Raw genomic sequence first — 24,909 nt, 5'->3', positions numbered from 1 at the left:
TTCTCTGCTGTGAATGTGTGACAACGAAAGACCTTCAGAGAAAGCTTGGCTTGTCTGCTTCCAGGAAAAAAATGAACTGAGTTGATAAAATGTTTAGTTTTTGTGTTGGAAGCCATTTAAAAGAGCCTGCATTTACACTGGGTAGTGTTTCTAGGACAACAAAAAAAGTTATGCCCGGTTGAAGTTTTATTTTCTAAATAACTTTTTTTCTGCTGGGCGTACATAGCCATGCAATATCTCATTTTAAAGGGTGAGTTGTCTAGTTCAATTAAAATAAAATAAAAAGTTTCTCACATGTACCACTGTAGATATTTTGCCATCTATAAATAGCATGGTCAGTCATGATCAATCTGACCTATCCAGCTAAAAGTCCCCCTAGCTCTGAAATGGAACATCATATAAACTCAATTCTTTTTTGGGGTAAAATTAGACATTCTAACGCACATTTTGATATATACCATGTTTACATAGTCTTACCAGTACCGTGTCTATTCATGCATGTATCTCAAAAACCTGTTGTGAAGAAACAGTTTTGATAAAAAACACATCCAAGGACATTGTTTTGATATGACTTTGTGCCCATGATATGTATCAAAATATAGACTTGAATGTATACTGTATTATAACAAAAAAATTGGGTTCTTACCATCTACCGTTACAGAGTAAATCACAGTTGAAACTCGCTTAGTCAAACCATAAACCTCAGAATAGTGAACAAAATAGCCATGACAGGTCTAACTCATTGTAAAAGCTTGTCTTTTATTTTGTATGACTACTAACATAATACAATTATAATAAATATTACAGAAAATAAATAGGCCTACATACAAAACAGTTGTCCCCAAACTCCCCAGTGTCCCCAAACCACTGCATTCCAGTTGTTCTTGACGGTGTGTGTGTGTGTAGGCTAAATTAAAAAAAAACAACAACTGAAATGAATGAATGCATCCGGTTCAGTGTCGGAGAACTCCATCGCAGTCTTGACTCTTCGTCTTCATCATCATCATCATCATCATCATCATCATCATCCTCCTCCTCCTCCTCCTCATCTGATGCCAGTTCTAAATATATAAAAATAAACATTTAGCTGTAGTCAGCCCGGCCAATAGCCAGTTGGGGGGGGGGGGGGGGGACGTAGGCTATCTGACATCATCGTCATCATCATCATCACACGGAGACACACTAAACAATGTACAATCATGATTGTATACAATATACAATGAATGCAATTATCATGCAAGCTCAGACGTCAATGAAACGTCATACAGATCTTATATAATACGCTACTGTTAGCTTCACTCCCCGTCCCCCCTCCGATCCTTGTAGCAAGGTCATCATAACCAACCACGCGTTGCTTCAGTAAACGATGCATGTTTGTTCTCCGTCTTTGTAGACAGTAAATAAAAGGAGCGAACATTACTCTAAAGATCAGATCGCCTATAAGGCACGCTACAATATAAAATACTTGTACTGCCATGCGTGCATGCCTGCTACGATACATTTGTACTGCACCAACCAACCGATCGACACCAACCCCCCCTCCAGCCATTAGCCAGCACCAATGCACCGACCAACACCATTAGCCAGCGCTAATGGCTGGGGGCCATCGTGGTGAGTCATTCTGGCGTCATGATCTGACTAGTAGTAGTAATTATCCAAGCATCTATTTGTAGCGATCATCTTATGATTTCTGATCACTATAGAAGGGCATTTTCTACAATAAGATTACCTCAAAACATTCCGGGTTGATCGTCTTCTTCAATGGTTTCCCGGTATAGCTCATCGGACGACGATGGGGAGACAATGAAAAAAGGAGGGAGGGAGCAGCGAGTCTCGCTGTAAGCACTGGACCAGGGCTACTCCGCCTGGAGAAGGCGACTGGGACGCGTATGGATCAATACTACTACCACAAAACTCGCTCAAATAAATAGTACTGCTTTCAACTTTTTCTGCTAGAAAATCGCTCGGGCGAGACGGCAAAACAGGCAAAACAATGAAAACTATGAAGACTCCCTCTGCCCCCACTGTTTACAGGGGGTGGGACCAGCTTCCAATGGCAACACGTACACGTGTGTCACGTGACACGGGTTTTCTGGGTAATGTAGTTGGAATATAAGCTCAGGAATTTAAACAGCGCTTCGGAGCATATTAATATGTTTAGATTCATCAAAAACTGTGAAGACGCCAATTGGCGTCATTGATCATTTACGGAATTCTGATGAAGACGCCAATTGGCGTCTTTCACCTTCTAAGGGTTAAGAGTGAATGTGATGCACCGGCATATATGATGCTATATAACTTTCCATCTGTGGACCAAATTGTTACCATCTTCTTATGAGGTGGGAAGATGGAGGAAATCATTGTAAAAATGTAAATTCAGTGGCAGACTTGCCCTACCCAATTAAATGTTCTGCTCTACTTTTGGTCACCAAATATTCACAAATTGACTTATTGGCAATCACTGGGGAGGTTACGGTGTAAGTTGGAAGTTCAATCATGGTCCCCATCTTTACCTTCCAGATTTACAGTACATGTAGACCTGCGGTTGCGGTGTCTGTGCTGTCTACCCTTAGAATCAAGATTTTTAGAGACCTCTAAGCTTCTCAGAACTATCATCATATTTTAATTTGTTTGTATGCTTGTTGAAAGAAACAGAATAAGTGAGTTGTTTTGTTACTTTCAAGTTAGACACCTGCCTCCCTATTTCTTTCCATGTTACCCTTCCCTCCCCATGCACTGACCAGGCATGGGATGACCTTCTGACCCTCAGAAATCAGTCATATCATATCCAAGATATGTGAACATCTCATGGCATCTCTACTGCCAAACCCAGAATTGCTTGGGAGCAGAAGCGGGCAGATTTTACAATTCAGGGGTGAATCTCTGTATAGATTATGTTCAAGCACACAACACGGGAATGTATACAATACACAGAGTTAACTTTTCAAAATCCTAACTATCTCTAACTATTGAAAATCTATCCATCCATCTATCCTCTTTTGGCACTATGCCATATTTTTCTTATATGGAAATATAATAAGGCTCCATCTATTTATCTGTGGCTTAGGGATGTAAAAGCTTTTTCTTAAATTTATAAAATATAAGATTCTCAGGGAAATGGAGCTCTGCTAACAATTCTTCTATATACTGTATGAAATCCTTTCATATAGTGTACTTTAAATCCCAAACCTTACTCCCTGACTAATTAACCCCTTCCCAACTTCACTCCTCTCTATTTATTTGTATTTTATTTTAGTATTTTTCAATGTTTATAATTTTTTATTCTACTAGTTATTTGTAAAATATTGTCTTAAGTATTTGAAATATTCATAGTTTCATACACACTATAATCACTAGTAGCATTGTTATGTTCTATACAGAGACAATGTTTTGGCGTTCGTGTTGTCTTTGAGACCGGGGAATATGCTTGTCATAACAAAAAAATGGGAAATGCTTGTAATTTTATACGTACGTGTTTATTTTTGTAATCCCTAATAAAACTCTCTTTTCTTTTGTTGGCTTTGTTTTGTTTTGTTTTTTAAGTTACTGCAGAGGTCCAGCCACGTTCCCATTGAACTCTGCAGAGTGAACAGATGGACCACCCGCTGTCATGCTCCTCTCAGCGTGAGTGTGGATGTGTGTCTATTTGTTATGTGTGCGGAAATGTGTGCCAAGGGGACTAGCGCACCGCCCTGGCTGGGCTTGGCGAGACGGGTCAGCAGTGTTTAAACAATGGCCGGATGAGAAGAACCAGAGCATATAGCAGGGTATAGCGGCAGAGGCGAGGTGGAGTTGAGAGGGCCTCGTCCACATTTAAAAACTGACTCACTTAGTGCCTCCCAGACATAAGGGGTGAATCATTCTACATTAGTGTGTGTGTATGGGGGGGGGGGGGGGGTCAGTAATTATGGTTCCCTGACACACATTTAGGTTGTTTTCTCGCATCACCGCAGCAGCCTTGTTTTGGTTGGGTGAAAAACAAACCTTTTTATAATGTAATATATGCACGTACGTATGTATGTTTATATTCCTGCCATGCCTCGCAAGGGTCTCAACCACCGCGGGATTAAACTCCACGTGGATCTTAATATATGCCAGCTCGACCACCAACAATCTCATTAGTGGTATTTTTTTTGTGTTTGTCTGTTGCCATGCGCATGACGGAGCCACATACACTACACTCATAGTACAGGACTGACAGCACACACACACACACACACACACACACACACACACACACACACACACACACACTTGCATACAGAGACAGGGTTGAGTGCAGATGAAAACAAATGTTCGTTTTATCTGTGGAATTCAATGTTAACCTCCAAGCGTCCCAATGCAAACTGGTTGTGATAGGAGTCAGTGGGAGGGGAATAAAGCGTGGGCTGAAAACATGCTGAAGCAATAATAATCTCTAATGTGTTCCATCTCCCATAAAGAACTGTACCTGGTGCCACTCTGGCTGCCCCCCCCCCCCCCCCCCCCCTACACACACACACACACACACACACACACACACACACACACACACACATACAATCACAACTCACTCCAGTGATCACAATCAGCATATACACAGCGCTGTCTCTTTACACCACACATAGACATTTAAGTTGCTGGAAAACTCTGAAATCTTGCTAACGTTCACTTAACAAAAAAGCATGTGAGAAGAAAGCCAAACGCCAGGCGATGTATTGTAGGCCTATAGGCACAAACACTGCCATACACCGTATTAACAATTTTTTTGCCAACTACATGAATATCTGTACCCCCCGCCTATGGGACGTTATATGCCAGCTACGTAACACCCCTCCCCCCCCCCCCCCCTTTACACCATATAATATATGAAGCGGTTGAGACGAAAATCAGCTTTTAACATTGGCCCGGTTGCTAGGCAACGCCTCCGTCACCCCCAGCACCAGGGTCTTTGCACACGGCCGCCCCTTACCTCCAGTCAAAGTAGGGATTTTCAAAGCCTCATAACTCGGAAAATACGAGCGCTGTCCTTGGTGATCGGCATCCATCCTAGGTTCGGATGTCATTTGTGATTTTGTACCGCATCGCTCCCGACATGTTAACGTTTCTGGCGAAAGGTAAAGAGCGTGAGCTAACGCTAACGACAGCCGATCGTTACAACGGTGGTCTCCAGGCTGGGAAACAGGAAATGAACATGACCAAAAAAATAGCGAAATCCCCCTGGCAGGGTTTACCTACGCTCTGCTGCCACCTAGCGTGGCACAGAAAGAACAGCGGACCACTTGAGTCTCACGCTCAAGGTACTGTATATATATGCACCACATTTTGTCTTCAAAGTGGTTCCTCACTCTTTGTTGGTTCCTAATAATGGGTGAAAAAAGACATTAAAGAGTGGGTCATATATCACTGCTGTAAAAACTTTTATATCTAAGAAAGAAAATGTACTTTAACGAGGAGTCCCCTCCCCCCCCCCCCCCTCAAAGCCCACAGAAGAACAGAACAGACAGGAGGTTTGAGTCAGAGGCAGCTGTATGGACTCTGTAACTCATAGTGTCATTATGGGTCCATTTGTGACCAGATTTGACTGAGAGACTGCCATCGCGCAAATTCCAGCTTTTCACCAGAGGAGAAAAACATTATTTATTTTCAAAATGAGTTAATAGCACAGGCAGACTCTTCACATACTAGAGCATGTCTGAAATAAGTGTCCAAACATGTAGCTAGGTGTAATGTTAGAGTCCACAGAAGTGAACCTTTCAAACCTGTTTTCTCAACTCGCTGTTTTCTGCAAGACATTACTCTATAAACCATATTTCCAAAACTGGTGGGTCAAACTGAACAACCAATATGTCAATTTGAAGCTATGATTCCCTGCTTTCATATGACATGACAAAAACGAAAATTCAAAAAAATCCAATGGCAGTCCCTCAGTAAAATTTAGTCACATTTGGTTACATTTCGTCTCTTGTCGGGTTGGAAACCTCATATGTCCAAAACCGTTCGTTTCGAGCTTGTAGATCTGATCTGCCACTTTTGATGCTTTTGTGTGGAGCTGTAGTATGATCAAGTTAGGCATTCATTTACGAATAAAACACAAAGAGGTTTCGGACCACGACAGCGATGATTTGTACACTTTCTGAGTTAAATGAACACTGAGGATTTTACTGTGCACAGAGTCGTTTGGCAACAGTACCGTGTTTGGCTGTAGTAGTCATACGATACGCTGCTTTGAAATGCTGTGCGTTACATTTACCAGCGGTGGAAAATGTTAAAGTACAAAAGTGTTGGTATCAAAATGCACTTAAAGTACCAAAAGTAAAAGTGCTCATTATTCAGAATGTCCCATTTCATAAGCTTTCAAATGTATACGAATCTTTTGAAAACAGCAGATCTACAAGCTCACAATGCGTCACATCGCGACACAGATTGGCTATTTTCAAATAGCCAAAGTTTAAATAGTGTAAATGTATGTTTTGTAATAATAATAATAATAATCCTAAAATTAAAACTACTAGTGACTACTTGTTACTTAACTACTTAATTGTAGTTTTTTGACTCTGAGATGTAGTTGAGTAAAAGTAAATGTATTTTAAAAAAAAAATGGAAATACTTCAGTAGCCTAAAGTAAAAGTACCACAACATTTTACTTAAGTAAAGTACTTGAGTACATGTACTTAGTTACTATCCATCAGTGGCATTCACGCGGCTGTGCGGTACACAGTGGTGACAGGTCACCAATGCGTTCTTCGTGTGTAGGCGTGCTGATCTTGGCTCAGGTTCGCTTTCTTGACCATTGTGACATTTATATGGTCGCACGCAGGCCAGCTTTGTGAATACAGGTCCTGTTCTGAGAAAGAGAAGCCATGTCAAGGTGACTCATAAACAGACTTATGAACAATCATTTGATACACAAAGGTTACTTTGTTTCACTGCATGCAGCCCTTCAACAAGCTTTGAAGACATCACCGGTATATGTAACGTATATATATATAAGGGAGCTGATGGATATACACGCTGTAAAATCTCTTTAATAATTTAACTGTGATGGTTTGTCATTTTGTACATTCTCATTATAAACTGATGGAATTCTATTGCTTATATAGGCCTAAGCGTCAGTAAGCCAGAAAATTAAATTACTAAATACAGTATACTCTCTACCTGTGGCAAGGACTACCTTTTTAATCCTATATGTCTCACTTTTGATTTATTGAATACTTCATTAGTCAGAAATGTAAAACAGCACTTTTATTTTATTTTATTTTGGCCTGTTTCTAAGGTGTATTTGCTTATTTGGGCCTGTTTCTAAGGTGTAGTTGCTTATTTGGGCGTCCTTGCTAACAACGTTTAAACCAGTTGTATTTGTCCACTGACCGCCATCTGAAAATATGTTGTGCCAGGGACCGGACACGTTGTGAGCTTGCAGATTGTCTATCGCTGATGTACATATAGGCCAGGGTTAAAGTGGCTAAACTGATTTTATGCCATATAAACTGGGGACCCCCTGTGTATGTGGGTTTATCACCCAACCCTGATACTCTCAAATCCTCTCTGACTCTGACTGTCACCCATCATCAGACAGCAGGTTGTGGAGCTGTGAGTGTGTGTGCGCGAGTATGGTATGTTATAGGCGTATCAGTAACGTGTGTGTGTGTGTGTGTGTGTGTGTGTGTGTGTGTGTGTGTGTGTGTGTGTGTGTGTGTGTGTGTGTGTGTGTGTGTGTGTGTGTGTGTGTGTGTGTGTGTGTGTGTGTGTGTGTGTGTGTGTGTGTGTGTGTGTGTGTGTGTGTGTGTGTGTGTGTGTGTGTGTGTGTGTGTGTGTGTGTGTGTGTGTGTGTGTGTGTGACCGACCATGGTGCCCATTAGTCGTTTCTTTTGGGCTTGTTTTTTTCCCGTAGAGCACTGGTTGCTTGTTTCTCTCACAAAATCTGGCAGCACTGATCCTGAGTGGGACGTGGTGGTGGGGTGGAGTGGGGTGGGGTGGGGAGGAGTGGAGTGGGGTGGAGTGGGGTGGGGTGGGGTGGGGAGGAGTGGAGTGGGGTGGAGTGGGGTGGGGTGGGGTGGGGTGGGTGGGGTGGGACATTGTACTGTAGCAGTACTTCAGTTGTTTGCCTTACTGGAAGGGCATCGCCAGGTACTGTAACATTGCTGCGTCTGTTTCACATTACCCTCTCGGTGCTTGCTTAACTGAAGTACATTTAATAGGCGTTTTATATGCTTTTGACCCCAGGAAACTTTTTTTCATCTGAGAAAATGTGTGGGTTTTTTGCGTTTTTTCTTTTTCACTGTCTAATTTGAAAAGCTTGATCTTTAGCACAAGGTGCAGAGGCAATGGGAGAAGCCTGCATTTATAGTGGAAACATACACGTTTTATCACACCTTTGAAAACCATTCAAAGGTTCTGCTAGCTGCTCTTGATAGCATAACTATATCCAAATGGGCAGCTGCATTCTTCCTTGACCCCAGGTGGTGGGATATAGGGCGAGGAAGACAGATGGATCCTTTTAATTCATAAAGACAGTCATTGGAGCAGTTATTCCACTAGATAAGAGTCTGTGGAAGGCTAGCTTACACAGTTCTTGATATTACACAGTTCTTGATACCACTGTGATATCTCTGTTTCGGGCAGAAAACATGAATCTCAAAATTTCAAATGTATATGTTTTTGTTGGGGTTTTTTTTTTTGGGGGGGGAGGGGGGGTTGTAAATTTGTAAAAAAGTTGTAACTTCATCGCAAGGCATTGTGTGCCATTTTCACTATTTCAAAATATTTTTTTAAATATTAATAAACTGAGATGTCATCTGAAATGTTTTAGTTTGAGTCTAGTTTTAGTCGACTAAATATCATGTTTATTTACTAGATCTAGATCTACAGTTGATTTTGTCAACAAAAATGTATTTTGGCGGGCCTTGAGGGCGTTGCAATGGAAGATTTTACACTTGGTTGCATGTGGAAATTATTTTCAAACATAAAATGACTTGTCTTTTAGTTCTACTGGATCTCTTCTCCACTAGTCCCTCCCTAACATGTTAGCCTAGTTTTAATTTGTTGACGAAATTGTCAATATATTTATTCTTAGTTTTAGTCATCATAGCTTAGTTTTTATTTTGCTTTCATCTATGAAAAAAAGGTAGTCGACCAAATCAACACTGGTGTAGACACATAAAAACTGTCTCTCTGAACGCTTTATGTCATCAGACTCCCATCGGTGACCAGCTCTACTGCATAACCTTTGGACGAATACGAGACTGCTCGCCCCTTTACCAACTCGCCCCGGGCGTACAGCCGGCGGAACAGAGACTGCTCGCCCCTTTACCAACTCGCCCCGGGCGTACAGCCGGCGGAACAGCGCGGCCTGGTATTCCTAAAGTAATCTAAGTAAATTATGCTTAAACGGTTAAACCTAACCTTATTCCTAACCTCAACCTCAGTAAAACGATGCCTAAACCTAACCCTATTCCTAAACTTAACCCCAGTAAAACTATACCTAACCCTAAACTTATTTCTAACCTTCAAGGTTCAAGGTTCAAGTTTATTTAGTGTCCCCGAAGGGCAAATTGGGTTGCAGCATAGACGTACATTAAACAATGAGACAGTACACATAAACAAACAGTTCACATAGCAGATCATACCAAAGTACAAAAGTGCACATAACCAATAAAGTGCAGGCGTTAAAGTGCTATGCGATAGTCATAAAAGTGCGAGTGCATAGGCATTAGGCACGAGACAAATAAAGTAAGTAAAAAAGTATGAAGGTGAAGTACGTAAAAGTGCTTATCATAAGTTATCTCCTAGATCTACCCACAGCAGCATTTAGTGTGCAAATAGAGACAGGGACAAAGGAATGTTTGTGCCTGTTTTTTGTGGCACTAGTAAAACAAATAAAACAAAATAAAGAATACAAGAACCGCCGCACCGAGCTGTCGGCGTGAGGTCGGCGGAATAAATCTGGGGCGAGATGGAATTGGGGCGACCTGACCTGGTACCCTTTGGACAGTGTTTCATCGCAACAGAAAAGCATCGCAACATCTTGTAATAGTAAAAACGTTGTAAATCTGCAAAATGCCATGCAACCCCAGGCCAACTCACTTCACCAGTTGTACATGAACCCTGAGCATCCCTATTCTGGGCATGTCATAATAGCTGAACATTCTGCAAAGATAGCAGACGTTCACAACACGTTGCAACTTGCAACATGATGTGTTGTGAGCTTGTTGATCAGCTATATTTGACAAAGGGATTTTGTGTATGGGGGAAAAAGAAGGGAGGGGACCATGTATAGAACCCTTGCTGACCCGGGTCAGCAAAGTATACGGTATATGGCTTTAAATGGTCTCTATCTGTGCACCTGCCTACCTGTCTCGCCTGATTATGCAAAGGCCTTTTGATTTTGAACTCAGGTATGTTCGTACAAATACCTAGGAGTAGTAATAGACCATCTGTTGTCATGGAAAGATCAGCTTGTGTAGCGTGTAAGAAAACAAAGCAAAGAATCTATTTCCTTCGCCGTCTAAGATCCTTCGGTGCAGTAGACGGATTCTTCTTTTGTTCTTCACTTCTGTTATTATGAGTGTTCTTCAGTACTGTCGTACCACCTGGTATGGATGTTTGTCTGCAGCCCTAAAGTCACAACTGCTGCAACAACTGAATATTTAAATTTGTTCAAAGATTGTTGGACAACCACTTCAGAGACTATACAGTACATCCACGTATGACAACAGCATCCTAGGGTTAGCAAGGAATATCACCTCAAACACTAGCCATGTGTTGTATGGTCGGAGAATATAGGTTGCTACCTTCAGGAAGGAGATATGGTGTCCCAGCATACAATAAGGTCAGATTAAAGGTCCTTTATCCACCAGTCAACTTTGTGGCTGAATCAGGAGTTGTAGCCAGGGGTAATCTAAGCGGTGGACATTGCTCTTGTCTTCATGTCTTTGTATGTGATATTGTTTTGTTCTTTGTACTGTCAAGTGTGTGTGTACAGTATGTGTTCTGCTGCCGGGTCCCAAGACAAATTTCAGTGTGAACTGACAATAAAGTAAGCTACTATATCATATCATTCCTTTGGCTGCACCATCACTTCCCATCGGTCACCACCACTGTCGTATACCCCCGAGCCCCTACACACATCTCTAGAACTGATTTAAACGAAGAACTGGGACTTCAGGTTGCCTCGTGAAACAGGATTTCCACCCCACCACATCCAGGGGAAAACGCAGTTAGAGTGACCCAGCGTCCAGTAACGGCCAATAAGACGCGGAGGAGCTGCTCCTGTTTCCAGTATTACCACACACTAGAGGTACGCTGAAAAACAGCTGTGATTGAGCAGATAACCATGTCGCTAAGATTAGTCACCACGCTGAAGAGGGACAGCTAGTTCTTCCCCTCCCTGTCTAGCCATGTTTTCGCCCCGTGCCACCAGTCTATTCCAGAGACAAATTGAAACCATTTCACTGGTCTGAGCCAGTGGGCCCTTGGGATATGTGCAATGTTAAGAGGAGAAAGGGCCGGTGTTTGTTCCTCTCTCGTGGAGTCTGAGACACTGGCCTGTCTGGGGACTTCATTTCCTGCTGGGCTGCGATGTAGGTGAGAGGTGGGTGTTGGGTTTCCTGCCCTCTGTGCTGATGCACGGGCAGGGTGGAGGCTGGTGGGGGTGTGTTTGGAAAACGTCTGAATTCTGGTTTGCAATATGGTGAGAAGAATGACGTTTCAGAGGTGGGGGTGGGTCTGCGTAAACATGGCTGCTGACCTTTTTTACGTCATGTTGTCTCTGGGATGCCTCTCAGCATTTACAGCACGGTGACTGATCCCCCCCCCCCCTCTCTCTCTCTCTCTCTCACACATACAAATAAACACTGGTTTGACCCGGCTGTCAGTGTTTCGAGGACTCGGCTGTGAAAGAGCCATTAGGGTTTGGCACCGGACACTTACTGTATACATCCATGGTTGGACTTGCTGGGGGGGATGCCTCTACTTTTGATATTCCCCTCTCTGGGGAATATCATTTTTATGATCGATGGGGATGTTTTATCCCTGCTTCTGGTCAGACTGAACACATGCGCTTCCTTTTGGGCAATGTCGACTGTTTGATATATTATTTGATATTTATGTTTGATAGTATTATATTGTTATCAACTTATTATATGTTAAACACTGGCATCCCCATTTTTTGAGTGGTGTAAACCACTCCTACAACTGGCTTTGTTAGTTCTGTCTGTCTGTTTGTCGGTCTGTCTGTACCAAAAAATGAGCATGGTTGCTATGGTCACCCAGTTCACACGGGTGTGATTTCATTACGTCAGACATTACGTCAGACCACAGCTGATCAGTCTATATAAGACCTTACACCACTCAGTTCACACGGGTGTGATTTTTATTTATGATAATGTCACGGTCAGTCCGTGCCCTATACACACACAATCAAGGACCTTGCACACACACCATCAGCTGAGTCATATGTGTTGCAGCAGGTTTCATATAAATTTGCAAAAAATGTACTTACTTACTATTAGTAATTTAACAATGATGGAAACCGTTTTAAATGTTTATTGACACTGAATATAAATTGTTTGGTGGTCACCTGTCTTTCCTCTTCCTGTTGATTGGAATGGGCCAAGCACTGTAGAGGAGGGATGTTTGTTCATTATGGTATTATGTTAAGTCTTATTTATATTATACTCTATAAATGCATCAGTTGAAGTTAGTTAAGTCCGTTATGATTAATAGTAAATGTGTAAAAATAACTAATAATAATTATTAATAATAATAGTCCTTAGTTAGCCATGGGTTTGAGTTAATTGATTCCCACTTACTGATCATGTGATATGGTTTGTCCCAAGCCAGACATGCTGCAGGTGAGGAGAGTTCAGTTGGGCTTGCAGATGACAACACCAGGGAAGAGATGACAGTGGGTCCATGGATGGAAAGGGCTTGTGTTTCAGTTTCTTTAAGTCGTGGTTTGTTGAGTTTAGCCATCAAGTGTAAATTTCGTTAACTATTTTTGGAACGTTTTTGGCCAATATTTATTTTTGTATTGTAGCCGGCTTGCACCGTTTGTTAATTGTTTGGAAGTAAATAAAACTAATACCGAAAAATGTACTTGGTCTACTTTGTGGAGCCTTGATGTGCCGTCTGCCAGCCTTTCCACAAATAATACAAAATAAATAGCGAAAACTAGAAATGCACTCTGTCGAGCTACCAACTTGTGCTTTGCACACAAGTAGGCCTACTTGTGCGCGAGCAGAGCGTGCAACTTATCTCTGACTGTTACACTACAATGGGTTATAAATATTTTAAGTTTCATATATGTGTGTGTGTGTGTGTGTGTGTGTGTGTGTGTGTGTGTGTGTGTGTGAAACTCAAATTTGTTACGTCATCCACATATGTCGGTGTTGTCCCTCGGCCAATCAGGAACCACCATTTCTCTACATAAACATTTACGTCATCAGCCAATCCCTGATTGGCCGAGCGACACCACCAACATACGGAGCCAATACAATGCCACCGGCATACGCAGCAAGCTACAGTACTTGTTCTCTGCTCGCACAAGTAATAAAGCTATAAGCTTACAATGGGTCATGCACCTATTTGTTTAAATGTTTTATAATTAGTCATACAAAGAATGATATCATGTAAGTGTTAAGTAGTGGTTAATGGAACCCTGCTTACGTCGTCCATAGGCCCCAGTTTCTGCAATGCATGCCCTCATAACCCATCTGCTGAGGCATGGATGTGTGGGGAGATTGTTCTTCAACCCAACAAAATGTAGGTTAAACCAACAATATGGGGACTTCCACCACTGCAGTACTACTCGCAGTCAGACATTTACCATACGTATGGTGCCACCTGTTGGGAAAAGCAGCTAAAAGGGTTTCACTGCACGTGTGTGTGTGCTGTACATGCATCATAATACCTGTGGTTCTTCTTATCACCAAGATCAAATGCTGAAGCTGCAGTGGGTAGCAGAAATGAATCAAGGGCACAAAGCTCACTTCTTGACTATAATCCAGCATAGATCAAAGGTTTTTCAAAGAAAGAATTATTGGCAAGCAGGCTGCAATCAAAAAAAGGCCTGCTATCCAATGTGTGCAGGGCCAAAGCACCATTCTAGGCAGTGCCTGAGCCAAAGTAATACATCGCGGCCAACGTGCCTGCAATGGAGGCCACACAAAACAACTGGCAAAGACTCCTCTTGGATAAAAGCATCTCGAAAGTGGTGCAATCAACAATCCGGTTTGTAGCCTCTTCTAGTCGTCAATTCTCTGTCCCTCACACTAATCTTTAGTGTGCCATTTATGCCTCGAGCACTGTTCCGTTACTGGACACGGCGCTTGCGTATCCTGGCAACCTCACCAGCTCTGCAATAATGCCAGGCTCTGAGTGATGGAGCTGAGAGCTGTGGAGTGGAGCTGGTACTTGGGTGCCCAGAGAGCCAGACGTCTGGACTGCTGACATTATTTGAAAGCGGGCATAAAAGGAATGTTAAGAAAGAGAAAGGGCCGCATTGCTCCTCAGTTAAAGACCCTTAAAGCTCAACAAAGGAGATTACAATAAAATGTTTAATTGGTTGAGACAAACCCAGATGAACTACTGTTTCTGATTAGTGGTTTTTCATTCATTCAGGCTTGGAAAAGCAGAAGATACAGTAATGCTTAATCCATTAAGACCTGACAACAGATTCTACAAATGTCTTCTAAATCATGACAGTTTGCTGAAAAACCTATTCTTCTATGTCAGGGGTTCTAAAACTATGTCATGACAAGGTTCCAAACAATTTTGTATTTAGCCGCCGACCCCCATCAGATGATTTGTTGTTCCAGGGACCCCCACAGAAGCAAATATTGTGAAAGAGTACATGTTCAAAGATGTGCACACCTTTTCACGATTTTTTTTAAAATAGCAGATCTACAAGCTCATAGCACGGCACTGTGCCACGCTATGAGCTTGTAGATCTTCTATTTTTCAACAGCTAGTTTAAAATAATGGTTAAAGCTAATGTGACACAGATGGTCTAAATGGGTTAATCAAATGCTACCTTTTCTTTATACACAGACCAAGATTGTTCATACAGTAGGTCTGCTTCCAAGCATCGAAACAAAACGTTAATGATTCTGCAAGTCTTTTAGATTCCAGTTTATTTTTTCCTCCTATATTCAGCTATTAGTGTAGATATTCGTCTTACACAAACATTCAATTCCCATTGACAATGAATGGAGAATTTTACGCCATGTGTCTGAGCAAATCGACATGTTACATGTCATGTTGTCCTGATGATGCACAATGATAAGAGCTCCCCTCACTTCACACGGGGGAAGTTTCCCTCTCTCAGGAAAACTAAAAGGTTGGCAAGGTGTAACCAATGCATTTCAGTTTTAAAGTCTACCAAGATAACCATAACAAAAGATAGCGGCCAGTACCACCTCAATTAACCTTGGCATGGCTTTTTATTTCACCCCGGACAGATTTGCATTTGAACAGTTACAAAGAAGGGGCTGGTTTGATGCAGCACAAGTGACCTGCGTCACACTGTCAAATATTTCTATGGAATCTTACTTTTAAATCGTGTTACTTATTTACATATCTGAATTTAATCTAGCTCTTGGTTGGTCACATTAAAAATGGCCATCATTTAAAATGCTCTGTAAAAATGTCACAACTGCATAGTAGCCATAATATTCATCAATGTTCAAATACAACTAAAAGTAGAATGAGCAGAAATTACTCTATAGTTTATATTAAAATGACTGCACTATCCACATCATTCAATTGACATTGACCTCTTTTCTGCGATCAGAGTACCCACACATTGTATTTCCCCAAACTGTTAAAACATGTCACATAATCACATGAATTATCAATCTTCAGCAGTCATAATTATCTTGTATGAAGACATTTGAATGAACATAACCCTGAATACTGGCATGGTACATTCAAATAAGCAAAGTCATCGCAATTAACACATTGAATAGCTGTTTGTATGCAGAAATATGTGCCAATAACTGACTGGTTTTTGCAATGATAGGCACATTCAATATTAGTATACATGTATAGCTTTGTAAAGTATCTTCACAGGTAGTGTAAGCCCTCAGAGTACTACCAGAAGTATGGTCTATATTGCCCACTAGTGGACAAAATGGAAATTAACAGTTCAAATGTAAGGGATTACCACTAGCAATCACGAGTGTGTATGCATGGAAATAAATCTGACACATTGCATGCCAATCATTTTAAAGCATATTTATGTACTTACAATATTTCTTAAATATTTCAATAAAAAGGTCCCACCCTTTGTGAATTAGTTATCTGAACCTGAGCCCTTCAATACTCCAGTTACCAAAAGGAGAAAACAACAGTATAATAGACATTAAGACTGATTGAAGATCACGTTTTGATATGATGAGAGCAAATAAAAAACACCGTCTCATGGTGCGTTTTGAGTCAATTTTAGATGAAAAGAGCAGTCCTGAGTACAAGCCAAGGGTGAACATGTTCAGGAGAGGAGGGATAAAAGCAAGTTAGAGTCAATGATGATGCGTGAGGAGGGGCTTCACATGGTTGCATCAGGAGCAGGGTGGGAGTTGGTCCCACAGTGGGCTGGGCCAGGCATGTAGGTAAATGGAGTTTGTGGCCGGATTCTACTTTGCTGATGTCGATTGTGGCAAGTTGTCTTGAGATCAATCCAGGCCATCTTATAACACGTGATGACAATGTCTGAATGTTTTAAATGAAACCTGGGAAAAGCTGTTGCAGGAGGAGAATTGCTCCCACCACCATGAGGCCACAGAAAATCAGCACCAGCCATATAGGGAAGGAACCTGCCCAGGTGGAGGTGGCAACAGGAGAAGAACAACAACAAAAATTGGGTTAGGGTTGTCATCTTAGAAAAAGCGTTTTTTTGTTACTTTTTTTGGGGGGGGGGGGGGATCTCGGCATCACTTACTTCTGTTGCGTACAGTATGCATCTGGCACCTGCTGTCCACCGCGACACTCAACATGGCTGCCTCGTTGTTCCCTTTTAAGCGTCTGCCATTCAGAGTTTCAGGCAAAAAGGCCAGATCTGTCACAACGATTCCATGGGACTCCCGCACGTAGTATAACTTCTACAGTGACAAAAAGGACGCAGAGGTTCGGGGTTTGTTCACTTACCCCATTACCATTATATACTTATAATTTATAAAGAGCAGCTGTGGGTTTGCAGGGTGATGTGCATGCATGTTTCCTACCTGTAGCGAGAAAGCAATGTAGATAGCTACTGATCCCGTCACAGTTCCGAGACCAATGAACGTCCCCGAGTCACTATGGAAGAGGAGATTGACACATTTATGCATTGTCATCGTCTTATTTGTGAATGTACCATTCCACAATATTAACACAATAGGGGATAACAATACAACTCAGGATGCAGTACCTGTATTCAGTTTTTTCTAAAGATTTGTTTTTGGCTTTTCTGCCTTTATTGATAGTATCAAGTGAAGATAGACAGGAAAGAGGGAGAGAAAGAAGGGGAGAGACATGCAGCAAAGCTCGTCATGAACGGGACTCGAACACGCAATGCCAAAGCCTATATGTGGCATGTGCCTGGACCACTTGGCCAGCAGGCACCCCCTGTGTTTTAACCCATTAAAACCAGGTAAGCATAATTTTGCTGATAAAAAAATATATATACAAAAAGATATATAAGCTTATAGCACGCCATGAAGATCTGCTATTTTTGAATAACTTTTAATCCTTTTTTTAAAGTGAACATTTTTAATCTTTGCTTTTGGGGGTCCCTGGAAATAGAGCCCTGCACGGGAGTGTTTTCTTAATCCCATTCCCGCCCGTTGGATTTCTGACCGCTCCCGCGATGATTTCATTCTTTGACCGCCCGCAGTGACCGCCTGTCCGCCGCTCCCGCCCGCTACAACAAATTAAGTCCCATTTAGTCCTGCACCATCCCGCAATTTTATTGTTTAGTCCCGCTAAACCAGAAATATTTCCATTGAGATATTTCCATTGAGATGGAAAACAACTTAGTATGGTGAAACGCACAATCTCACAGAATCACTTTGATTACTAATGATTGACAGGTGCGGCCGCGCTCGTGCCTGCGGGGGTGTGCTCATGCACGCGATTTGGTTTGGGAGCATGCCTGAAGATGTCTCTTGGGCTTTATTACAGAGAGTTAGATTCCACGGACTGTGCGTTGTCAGCAGTAAGGGAAATTACGTTCTTCTCAGACATATTCATATCTTGCTAAAGTGTATATAAGCTCTTTATCTGGTTAATTGCGGGATGATGCGGGATTTTGCGGGCAATAATAACGTAATTTGGGGGTTCCTTAACATACTATGATATAGCAACATAAGTTGTTCAGAAAACCACTAGAATTGGCCACAGGTCTTAATGGATTAAATGTGTCTTTTTTTTTTTTTTTTACTGTGTTTCACTTCAATGTCTCAGAATGCGCCCAAAGTCCGTACAAAACCTTATACATAGACTCCTTATCAGACGACACACTGATAAGCACCAGCACCACATGAACCCCACCTCTCATAAGATGCAATGGAAAATTTCTAACTGCACTCACGTGTAAAAAATGCACCATTAAACTTTCAGATGCTGTTTTTCTCCCAGTGTGGAGGAAGAATGATTTTTATTGTGATCTCTCACCCTTGAAATATAATCCTTGCTTTCTGTTGTGTGTGAACAATAATAGCAATTCAAAGCAGTTGTCCTCAAAAGCACATACGACTACATTAAAAACGGGAGGAACGCTCATTATCATGGCAGCAGAGGCAGAGCCCGTTTGTGCACCCACAGCTGCAGCCCATCAAGTATAATTTATGCTCCGTCCCTCGAAGGTGTCAAGCACGCAGACCACGCTCGAGAATAGCAGACCTCTAAGCTCACAACAGTTGCATCCGCGACGTGATATGAGCTTGTTCAGTATATCAGCTGTTCTCTGCGCGCAACTGTTGCCCAATGAAGTATAAATGTCTCCCTAGGGTACGCCTCACCAGCCAACACAAGAGGAGGTTGAATGAACTGAAACCAGTGTTCCCCAAAACTACAGTTTGGGAGATCTGTCGAGAATTGATTACATGAAACAGTCACCCGTGCGACCAGTTGTTTGTACACAAATAATTGGTCTTTAGGTTCAACATTTCAGCTCTTCTTACCCGACAGCTAGAGTGGAGATAACCTCATTGCCACACTGTGCCGTCAGCATGGGCAGAAAGCTCTTCCCGTCCCACTTGGTGATGTAGCAAGGAGGTGGTTTTCTCTCTCGTTTGTGGGGGATCTGGACGGTATAAAGCCTCAGGGCATCTTTTTGGTCTTCTACCTTGCCGAACCTGAATCAAACATAAATTAAATGCATTACATATACTCCGTTTTATAACATGACAAAAAAAATCTATCCGCCAACCAGTTGCCATATGCGTGTCTGACCAGATTCATAGCATATAATCAATGAAGAGGTTTTTGTGAGGTCACAGTGAACTACTACACATTTTCCAAATACAACAGTACAGTATAGTCTGGAACTACACCTCCCGAAATCCGAGGCAGGACGCCTTTTTTATTTCCATTTCTGCTCAGCAGCAATCTATTATGCTTCAATAATTTTGATTTATATATTTGATACATTTGCGCGTAAATATGAAATGGAAGTGGGGAGGAGGCTTCACATCCGCTTTATCGCTTGTTCATTTAGATTCCGTTGCTTCAAGTTCAGACTGTATGACAGATGCATTTGAAAATTGCGGGAGGCAACAGTCTGAATCGCGATACTACAGTGACCTTAACCTTTGACCAGCAACTTCTAATCACTTCATCCATGAGTCCAAGTGGATGTTTGTGCCAAATCTCATGAAATTCCCTCAAGGCGTTTCTGAGATATCACATTCATGAGGTTGGGACATACATGAGGCCACAGTGTCCATGATCATCTACTGTATTTATAATAAATTAATCTTAAGAGTCAACATGGACATGTGGTTGGGACGGGCGGACAACCTGAAAACTGGAGGAACCGGATCCAACATTGAGGAACCGTTTCCAGAACCGGTTTCATCGGACTTCACATCTGCTGCTGCTATGCAATTACAATACCAGTTAAACGTTTTACTCTTAATTCCCATCATAACACAGAGGGTGCACATTTGGAACCCCCAACTTAACCCATTTTGACCTGAGATCAGATTCTAAAAATGTCTTCTACATCCTGACAGTTTTCTGAAAAAGCTATGTTTCTATGTCAGTGGTTCTTCGATTTTTCAAAAATAGCAGACCTACAAGCTCGTAGCGCGCCACTCGGTGGCGCGCTATGAGCTTGTAGATCTGCTATTTTTCAATAGCTAAAGCATAACATGATGCTAACCCCCAAAAGGGGTTCCCGCCCCAAAATGGGTTAAAGGGAACTGTTAACGAATACTTTAGAGGGAAGGAACCGGAATCATGAACTCCCAAAGGATCCAGCATCCCAACCGTAGGCATAATGACAACTTTACCTGCAAGCCATGTAGCGATAGGCCTTGTCAGCAATCTGGGGCATGTTCTCATGCCAACAAAGACTCATGGCCAGTTGGTCACCACTCCATGTACTGCAGACAAAGTCCCGACCAACAGTCACAAGATGCTATGTAGGAGCAGAGCACAAATCATTCCCGTTTAGTAATGAGCCAATAAAAGTAGTTAGAATAGAATATCTAAGACTAAGAAGATCTTTTCTTTGTGTCACCTCGTTCCCTGGACCGATATCCAAGTCTTCAACTTCCCCTTCATGAGCTTTGAAATCAAACTTCTTCTTCAGAGATGGGAACTGGAGAAGTAAGGCCATAAGAATTAAGATAATCATGTAATAGCTGTGTCATAGCTGGTCTATTTCTTTATTATTACAATTTTACTAGTATTTATTATTATTTTATTTTTTTACAAAACATAAATCATATCAAAACATAAAGGTGTATTCTTTTAAAGTTAGGTGAATCATTTACCTCCCAAACTCGGACATGACCATCTGTGCCACCGGTCAGAAGAAGGCTTAAGTCAGCGCTGAACCTGACAACTTTCTGCAGTGGATCCAGAGGATTGATGTCTGACTGCACTTCACCAAAGTCCTCCACAGAGATCTGGGCGGTGTCGTCCTTCATCTCGGATGGGTCTCCAGCGGCTCCGTCTTGTCCTCCCTTGCCCCCTTTCCCAGCTCGCCGCCTGGCATTACCTTGCTGCTCACTGTTACCAGCTGTGGGAACAACACAGGTAGTTATATAAGAGGGGTTTTTGTCAGGTGAGACCTGACATACAACAGGCCCATTTTTATTAGCGATCTAAGTCATGATTGACTGCCCCCTAAGCCAATGGTAGTCTGCACCACTCGTGTAGCCAATCACGTAGTAGTGGCCTAGTCATGATTGGCTGCCTCCTAAGCCCTGCTCCGCACCGCGGAAGTCAATATTAGTGCACCGCGGCCACTCGACCATGATGCACTCGACCTATGCTCTAAGACCGCAGCCTATGACCGCAGCTCAAAGCGACAACAGAACGTCGGAAAACGAACGCAAACAGCGGCCATGAGGTTGTGACACAGAAACATACACGTACAAAAATAATAATAATATGGGGGGGGGGGACAAACAAATATGACTGTCATTATGTCTTGTTTTTTAAACCATTTTGGGCGGGAACCCCTTTTGGTGTTAGCATTATGTTATGCTTTAGCTATTGAGAAATAGCAGATCTACAAGCTCGTAGCGCGCCACTCGGTGGCGCGCTACGAGCTTGTAGGTCTGCTATTTTTGAAAAATCGAAGAACGACTGACATAGAAACATAGCTTTTTCAGAAAACTGTCAGGATGTAGAAGACATTTTTAGAATCTGATCTCAGGTCAGAATGGGTTAAGTAAGAACATTGCTGCAATGGTTTCAAGGCTCTTCCCTCCGTAGTCCTTACCGTCTTTCGCGGCTCCTTTGCGGCTCTCTTTTTGCTGACATTGCTTAAAGCGCATCAGGCTGCAGCTGCCGTCCTGGCCTGCGGCGATGACACCGTCGCCGATAGCCAAGTTCATAGTGGCGCGTGTCTGCGTGTCGTGAGCGTGGAGCAGGGTCGCACTGTACTGGTGCTCTGCGACCAACTGTAAACTTAAGAAGTGCTGGAATATACAGAAACATACAGGAATTAAGACTGTGTGGAGCCCACCTTACAACCTTCTCCTGGTCAGATACCAAAAAAAAAACATTAGCTGATCACCCCAACACTTTTAATCTAAATGTGTGAGTGTGTTGGCGCTTACCACCGCATTCTTAATGCCCGTTTTGGAAGCTCCCCCTCCTCCTGCCGTGATTACCATCCCCGTTTTAGGGTCCACCTTGATGGTATACAGGGGGAACGGGGCTCTGTAGAGATCTGGCACCTTCCGTCTCCCCATTGTTGTTTGGGTTGTTGTCACGCAGGCTTCTTCATAAAACGTCAATCCAACACCTGTGGAGAGCAGTGCATTAGTTGGAACCAGCACAAAGTGTAAGGAGTTACACTGGGGGCTTAAGTTGTGACAGGACAATAAGAGTAACTAGCCAGTAAGTAGCCTTGGGAACAAAGCGTTACTGAGGATATGTGGCCCATGGGTCAGGACTCAAGAGCCTAATCTCTCTTTTATGTAGCATGAGATGAGGCGGCTTGATATACCTGTACAAGTACATCCCCCAGCCATGATGTGATGTACATACAAGTAACACCGCTGGACATGGCGCTATAGTATGTCGCAGGGACTTACCTAGCTCCTTTCGGAACCCTACGTTAAAGTTTCTGACATTTTGATGACTTTATGTAGGGTTCCTTCTCACCGGATTCAAGCGACATGGGATGCCATCTGATTTCCCCTGACTTAGCCCTGTGCTGCGGTGTGGGTGTCACGCTGACATATTCCAAACGAAGCATATGAACGCTATAGGAGACAACGAACCATCTGACCCCCCCCGCGAACGGCTCAGAAGCCGTTAAGTATTTTTAATGTTTGTACGACCGTTTTGCCAGCTCTGAAATTCTCTCTTCGGTCCCTCCTTGTTGACATCTCGGTTGGCTAGCTGCGCCTACGAGGCGCGTAGGGAGGCGCTGCTAGCCAACCGAGATGCCGAGAGGCGGTACAATGGGATGTCAACAAGAGAGAATTTCAGAGCTGGCAAAACGGTCGTACAAACATTAAAAATACTTAACGGCTTCTGAGCCGTTCGCGGGGGGGGTCAGATGGTTCGTTGTCTCCTATAGCGTGCATATGCTTCGTTTGGAATATGTCAGCGTGACACCCACACCGCAGCACAGGGCTAAGTCAGGGGAAATCAGATGGCATCCCATGTCGCTTGACGCCGGTGAGACCGGACCCTACGTGGTAGGTCCAAAGGAGCTCAACCCGGGGGGTCCGGAGACGGGCTAGGACTTACCCTATCCATGCCTTGAGTGCCAAGCAGGGAGGCATTGGGTCTCATTTTGGGACGTCCTAACCACAAGGCCACTGAGCCAGTAACCAGTGCCACTACACTGACTCACTTTGTTTTTATTATTATTTTCACATATCATTACATGTAGCTTAGATATTCTCAATGTTCACCCCCTCCACCCCTCCCCCACTTCCTTCCTCCTACCCCCTATCCAAGCACCACACAAAATCACTATAGTATAATCAACATAGAAGAAGTCAAAAATACATAAAGGTCTTTCGTTTTATACACCTTACCGGGGTCATTCCTAACGTTCTACTAAATCATAACATAATCCCTCCACAGCTTCCAAAGGATGACAGTTTAAGGCAAGCAGGAGGACAGTGAGTTCTTCTTCTTCTCAAAGCAATTGACCCATGTCCCCCCCGGTGATGTGGTGGCCTTATGTCACTATGAAGCTGACCCATGCCCCCCCCCCCCCCCCCCCCGGTGATGTGGTGGCCTTATGTCACTATGAAGCCAGCTGGCTTTTAGCTTGTAGCGATGACGACCCTACTACTACTACTACTACCCTACGACAGCCACAACCATGAACACAGTCACCAATTTCGTTCATAAATGTTAACATATAATCGTGACATAATCATGACCAAAGGTGAACGTACATTTAAAAAAAAAAAGAACAACGTTAAACATAACTTAAGACAAGATAGCCTACAGTGAAGGCTTCAATCCTGGCTTAACTTGACACAGCAACATTAGCTAATATGCCTGGTGTGTACTTAGCAGCGCGCCGGTGTCGCGCACTGAAAATAGCCCGATCTACAAGCTCACAAGGCGTCGCGCTGCGACGCCTTGTGAGCTTGTAGATCGGGCTATTTTCAGCGCGCGACACCGCCTCGAAACCAAGTATAAATCCCCCTAGTCTACTTACTGTACAACCGGTTTAACTGTTGTCGGATGCATTATAAAGTATAATAACGTCAGTGGAGTGGATATGCCTCTATACCTGTGCACTGGTGCCGCCGGGGGTTTCTCTTCAGATGGTATTTGATCAGCTGTGTAATAACGCAGATAGTCCCATATTGTGAGCTGTCAATAGCAGGATTTGGGCGAGAAGAAGAACGGGGATTGAAGCTGCTAAAGAGCTAGCACTGCAGCTGTGTTGCTAAAATCCCAAACTAAAGCCACTTCCCTAACCTAACTACACGTCAGCAGCGTGCTCTACGTAATGACGTCAGAAGGACCCCCCCCCCCCCCATTGGCCACCCCCCGCACTGCGACGTGTTGGTTTCTGTGGTGGACAAGATAGTTGTCTGTTTCGTTTGTAAAGCCCACCGGATTAGATGATCTGATTATAAACAGGACAATCACAATCACAATCACCCCCCCCCCCAGAACTCGTAATAATCAGATTAGATCTCAATCTCAAATCAATTCAATTCAAATGAGAAAATCAAGGCTAGGTTTGAAAGCAAATTTACCTTTACCTTCACTTTTTCCCACTAGACAACA

At 42.9% G+C, this 24,909-nt stretch overlaps 2 protein-coding genes across 3 annotated transcripts in view; one reads left to right on the top strand and one right to left on the bottom strand.

The window, feature by feature from the left end:
• Window positions 1-24,909, top strand: part of adcy3a (adenylate cyclase 3a) — a 79,832-nt gene that overhangs the window by 10,510 nt on the left and 44,413 nt on the right. For both annotated transcript variants that reach the window (XM_079504116.1, XM_079504115.1), the window contains one exon: window positions 3,544-3,624. The gene's annotated coding sequence lies outside the window, so the exon portion shown is untranslated. The remainder of the gene's footprint in view (window positions 1-3,543; window positions 3,625-24,909) is intronic.
• On the bottom strand, window positions 15,369-24,594 carry preb (prolactin regulatory element binding). Its single transcript, XM_079504121.1, has 10 exons — window positions 24,404-24,594; window positions 22,254-22,441; window positions 21,914-22,112; window positions 20,958-21,205; window positions 20,702-20,782; window positions 20,472-20,599; window positions 19,140-19,313; window positions 17,202-17,274; window positions 16,919-17,078; window positions 15,369-16,793 (listed from the first exon to the last, which is right to left on the bottom strand). Exons 2-10 carry the CDS (start codon window positions 22,386-22,388, stop codon window positions 16,699-16,701), a joined length of 1,293 nt encoding a protein of 430 aa, XP_079360247.1. The 5' UTR covers window positions 22,389-22,441; window positions 24,404-24,594; the 3' UTR covers window positions 15,369-16,698.

The sequence above is a fragment of the Electrona antarctica genome, assembly GCF_951216825.1.
Source record: "Electrona antarctica genome assembly, chromosome: 6".
NCBI classification, from domain to species: domain Eukaryota; kingdom Metazoa; phylum Chordata; class Actinopteri; order Myctophiformes; family Myctophidae; genus Electrona; species Electrona antarctica.
The sequence above is the reverse complement of the archived record's forward strand: the minus strand, read 5'-3'. Positions and strand labels throughout refer to the sequence as shown.

What these genes read in the sequence shown, in the direction of transcription:
- preb (XM_079504121.1), bottom strand. Translation starts at nt 22,388, where the DNA reads ATGGGGAGACGGAAGGTGCCAGATCTCTACAGAGCCCCGTTCCCCCTG. An exon ending in CGGGCATTAAGAATGCGGTG is followed by an intron (nt 22,113 to 22,253) that starts GTAAGCGCCAAC and finishes TGTATATTCCAG; the next exon opens with CACTTCTTAAGTTTACAGTT. An exon ending in TATCGCTACATGGCTTGCAG is followed by an intron (nt 19,314 to 20,471) that starts GTAAAGTTGTCA and finishes TGTTTGATTCAG; the next exon opens with GTTCGGCAAGGTAGAAGACC.